The sequence below is a fragment of the Simochromis diagramma genome, unplaced genomic scaffold (assembly GCF_900408965.1).
Source record: "Simochromis diagramma unplaced genomic scaffold, fSimDia1.1 OVJJ01000344.1, whole genome shotgun sequence".
NCBI lineage: Eukaryota > Metazoa > Chordata > Actinopteri > Cichliformes > Cichlidae > Simochromis > Simochromis diagramma.
This window is the reverse complement of record NW_024387375.1, coordinates 5,298,589-5,303,880: the sequence shown is the minus strand read 5'-3', so window position 1 is coordinate 5,303,880 and position 5,292 is coordinate 5,298,589. Positions and strand designations below refer to the sequence as shown.

The following is a 5,292-nucleotide window of genomic DNA, read 5'->3' as shown; positions in this document are numbered from 1 at the left end:
TGCATGTGATGGATGAGAATTACAGAAATTACAATCTGTTTACATTAAAATCATGTTATAATCTAGTTGAATTAAATCTCAACGACAGTAAATGAGCTTGTGTGTTTATTATATAGTATGATTCATTTGCATGTACAATGACATGTGGACCTTTATAGCGCATGACGGTTTTTTGTTTATGTTTTTTGTTTGTTCGTTTTTTTTTTTTGTTTGTTATGGCTCCCAAGTGAATGGTTAGCATGGGTGCCACGGTGTTTTATAATGTTACAGTATAGTTTTAGCCATTATAAGGTACAGTTTAATGATCCGGGTTACTCACATCAAAGTAGGAGCACCACAGGCCTGCTCTGACTTTTAAACACAAATTTATGCACTGTGCGGTACTACTATGTAGGTCATATGCAGAAAGGAGGAGCCTTATATCGTTCATCTCTGATAGCAAACATTACGCAAGCATAATCAGGTTAAAGTCAGCAGCAATTTAAGCAGGTTGGCCACACAAGTTTTGAGCAATGGCAGGTAAGAGCACACGGACTAAATGCATTTTGTTCTACGTTGTCATATATGAGTTTAGCCAGCGAGCAGGAATGCAGCACAATAAAGTGTTTACCACCACTGGATTGTGTTACGAACGTTTTGCGGAAGACAGCGGCGGAAAATATGTATTCTTACACTTTCGATAGTTTTGCAACAAAAGTGTTTGTCAGAGAAAAGTTTGAATAGTGTGATTCGACATTTGTTATTTTCATACTATGTTTATGCCAGGTTGGCATAGGCCTACTTTCGTTTTGCACCCCGGAAAACTATTCCCGCCCGGATGTCTGTTGTTGAAAAAATCTTCTAGTGGAAGGGTTTCAGAGATGAGAGAGCGAGAGTTTAAGTTTCTTTGTTGACAACTATTTGCGTTATTTATACACACTGAATCCACGGAGGCTGTTCTTTAAGTACAACTTCTAAAGATGGGAGGTCCAAAGTGCGACAGGATAGCATATGAAGTTTGTTTTGTTTTGTTTGTTTTTTATTAAAATATCCAAATTTGTATGTTGACGACAGGCATCGGTAATGGTTTCGTTATGCACTAAAACAGTAGCTTCGTTTTTACTCCGCACTTTATGAGGAAGAAGGACATATCAGCCATTTCCTCCGTCAATCCGAAGAATACCGGGCGTTATAACAAGGCAGGATGTCCTACGTAGTGCGCAAACATTCACTCTTTGTACGGGACCAGCGTTAGAAATGCTGAAGTGATTCGTGCACATGAAATGTTGTAGATTAATAATAATAATAATAGATTGGATTTATACAGCGCTTTTCAAGGCACCCAAAGCGCTTTACAATGCCACTATTCATTCACTCTCACATTCACACACTGGTGGAGGCAAGCTACAGTTGTAGCCACAGCTGCCCTGGGGCAGACTGACAGAAGCGAGGCTGCCATATCGCGCCATCGGCCCCTCTGGCCAACACCAGTAGGCAAGTAGGGTAAAGTGTCTTGCCCAAGGACACAACGACCAGGACAGAGAGCCCAGGGATCGAACCGGCGACCTTCCGGTTACAGATGCGATTCCCAACCCCCTGAGCCACGGTCGCCCATGGCTCAGGGGGTTGGATTAGATTAGCGCTAATCTCTCAGGGGATCGTTCTGTAAATGTGGGTCTTTCACCGTTAACTGCATTAAGATGCCGGATTATTAGATACAACTAATATATTTTACTTTGTTACAAAGCAATGAATCTGTACATAGATCACAATGTTTGCTTTTAATTTAAAAAAAAAAGACTATTCAACTTTTAGAGTCATTGTGAAAACCACAGTTTGTAGTGATGCTGACATGTGTTATGCGTTACTGCTCCCCACCACAAAGTGAAGCGTCCAAAGACGATAATACAGCTGAAAAGGCTCAAACCGAGCAACCCCCCCCCCCCCCCACGTATTCGATATATTAAATAAAAACAGCAAAATGTATACATCGCCCATTTAGTTTGAGACGAAAAGTTTTGAAAGGTCAGCAATCTTTCTAAACATTTCTAAAATGACATATTCTCTATTCTAGATAAGGAGCTTGGCAGGGTACGGTCAGACTTTGTGACGAGTGTGTCCAAAGCGGTTATAAAGCTGCTGCTTGACGACCTCGTAGAAGATGGTGTGCTGAATGATATGGAGAGCGAGTCAATACTTGAAGAGAATGACAGCAGGGCTGATAAGGCGCGCTGTCTCATCGACATTGTTAAGAAAAAAGGAGACCCAGCCAGCAGCAAGATGATCGTTCACCTTAAAAGTAGAGACTCTTCACTTTACGAAAAGCTTGGTTTGTCTTGCAGTCAGCCTTCTCAGGCAGGTGAGAAACCTTAAAAAATATTTTTATTAAAAAATATAGCGCAGAAGATAATGTAATGATCACACAGGTACAAACAGAATAAAATACATTATTTCAAGCAATAATCTGTTTTGTCAGCCCCAGCTCCAGATCCTCGAGAGCCACCAGAAAGGTCAGATACTCTGATCCACACGACTGAGCAATTCTGGAAGATGAAAATGGATGATAAAAGTGTGAGTCATTCACAAAACGCATGCAAAATATCTCAGTTTGATTATAAGAAATAAAGTGTTTTCTTATTAAAGTTAATGTTGAGACACAAGATAGATTTTTCAACTTTTTTTTCCCTTTATTTTTGTTTTGCAGATTTACCATGTGACCAAAGACGCCTTTAAAAATCGCGTAGCTCTGCTGATCACTAACATGAAGTTTACTGATGGGAAATTCAATAGAAATGGAGCTGAGAAAGATGAGGAGAACATGAGGAAGCTGCTCTCTGCTCTGGGTTATGAAGTGGTGAAATACACAAATCTCACGGGAAAGGTATTTTTATTAAAAGGGAAAATCTGGGGAAAATTTTTATGTCTGGTTTGTTTTGAGATACAGTAAGTTATGCCTTGACTTTTTTTGTTATGTTCTTACAGGCAATTAATGAGGCTCTAATTGACTTCTCCAAACATCCAAAACTCAAAGATACAGACAGCGTGTTGGTGGTTATAATGTCTCACGGGAAGCTAGGAGCAGTCCTTGGTGTCGACTGCAAAGAACCCCTTTGTGATAATGAGGAACAAGACGCGTATGAGGTGAACAACATTTACAAGCAGTTGAGCTCAGACAAGTGTCCTGCACTTCTGAACAAACCCAAGATCATCATCATCCAGGCCTGCAGAGGAGGTGATCACCTTCTGTTCTTACAGTTACAAAAAAAGGCTTAAGTTATAGATTTGCTGGAGTCTTCTTATCTTACAAGTACATTGCATATGTTTCAGAGGAGAGAGGAGGTGTGCTTGTTAGTGACTGTGCAAAGCCAGATCTGGTCTGTGATGACTTGAAACAGCCAAGTCCATCCCTATGTGCTGATGAAGAGGGCTTAGAAGACGACACTCTACGATGTGTACACAAGGAAAAAGACTTCATTTGTCTTCTCTCCTGCACTCCAGGTCAGTGTAGCTAGGCAATTATTAAAACTTAGTGACACACACAGTGATGACACACATGAATCTGTAATGATAACCCCCCCCCCACCCCCCCAAAAAAAAAAAAAAACTGTATCCAATTTCTGTCTCTGAATTTTCTTCCTGCAGATACTGTGTCATATAGAGACAGGAATCAAGGGTCTATCCTCATACAGTACATTGTTCAGGTTTTCAACACCTTTGCACATCAAGACGACGTCGAGGAGCTCTTTAGAAAAGTAAGCGCTGCAAGTGTAAATTGTTTTATACTTCTTGGAAGCAAGTCTCATTACTTCACAACCATGTTGATACTGCTTGTGACATTTATGTGGACAGTTACATTAAAGCAATATTTAAATTACACTTCAATTATCACTGGGAAATAGTGCATGTACAGTATTAAAAGTAAAATAACAAAAGGTTAAAAAGTTTGCAGAGTATGGCCCAAAAGAAGGTTTTCAAAGCATTTTTCATCTCCTGGAAGTTAGGCTTACAGGAATCAATGAGTGCCATATCTGTCACTTATGTTTCTGGTACATGTGGAAAGTTGTATTGCTATAGTCAAGCAGTAATTACTTTGTTCTCGTGTCATTAGTGTGATAATGTTGTACATTATTACTGTGATAATGTCGTACATCATTTTAATCATACAGGTGATGCAACGCTTTGAAGACTTCACTGTTCAAAACAGGAGACAGATGCCAACAAAAGACAGATGCACACTGACAAGACGCTTCTACTTCTTTCCAGGCCTCTGAGATATTTTTACAGTTATTTAACTCAACTTTGCTGCCATTTCAATTGATGTTTTTAGTGCTCAGAGTTAGGTCATTTTATCATTTCCAAAGAACTACAAAGAGATGCAAACCTAGAAGCAAAAAGATGATATGATCTCACAGTTAGACAAAAATGGCCACAATAAGATGCAAAATAGCTACAAACAGATGGAAAATACAATGATAATAAAAATTTTAAAAGAATGAAACAAAGCTGCCATCTGTCTGTCTCCTTTGTTAAGAAAAAACCCTGATGACATTTTAAGCTTCATGTGAGACCCATGCACACAAAACACATCAACATGAAATATCCTCTATGTGGCAATTGGAGATGGTTGGATGGACGAACTGGAAGAGACATCCAGCAGAAACAGGGTCAGAGAGGGACAGTCATACTCTCTTCCACAGCATGTCTTTGTCCTATCTTCCTCCCTTCACACCATCTTTGCAGAAGATGGACACCCCTCCCTCAACCTGGTTCTGCTAGGGCTTTCTTCCTGTTATAAAGGAGTTTTTCCTTCCCACTGTCGCTAAACCTCTTGCTTGCATAGGAGTCCATATGACTGTTAGCTTTTCTCTGTTTTCTTTGTATTATTTTTTTTCTATTATTCTAGAGTAACATGTAAAGTATCCTGTAAAGTAAAGTATCCTGACATAACTGTTGCTGTGTTTTCATGCTATACAAAAATAAAGAAATAAAAATAAAATGCGCTTTGCTTTTATTTTCCACTCACTGCCTTTCTCTCTCTTTGGATTCATACACCACTGCTGCATTTAACTTAAGGAGTTACTACACTCTGCCTCTCTCTCCTACAGAGTGTCTTGCTCTCAATTCTTCTCATCTCTGCCCTTGTCGCCACATCTTCCTGTTAAAAAATAATCCACTGGTGTTAAGTGCTTGTTCAAAGGGGGTCATCTGACTGTAATTGTGCTTGTTTGTTTGTTTATATCATAGGACCTTTAGCCTACAATATAAATTGCCCTGAGGTGACAACTGGTATACTGGTTTAGGGCTTTTGCTATA

At 39.5% G+C, this 5,292-nt stretch overlaps 1 protein-coding gene across 1 annotated transcript; it reads left to right on the top strand.

Annotated features, from left to right (window-relative positions):
• The first annotated feature begins 391 nt into the window (after positions 1 to 391).
• On the top strand, positions 392 to 4,835 carry LOC120719817 (caspase a-like). Its single transcript, XM_040009328.1, has 8 exons — positions 392 to 519; positions 2,054 to 2,338; positions 2,456 to 2,550; positions 2,684 to 2,860; positions 2,962 to 3,211; positions 3,307 to 3,477; positions 3,622 to 3,731; positions 4,146 to 4,835. Exons 1-8 carry the CDS (start codon positions 513 to 515, stop codon positions 4,248 to 4,250), a joined length of 1,200 nt encoding a protein of 399 aa, XP_039865262.1. The 5' UTR covers positions 392 to 512; the 3' UTR covers positions 4,251 to 4,835.
• The last annotated feature ends 457 nt before the right edge of the window (positions 4,836 to 5,292 follow it).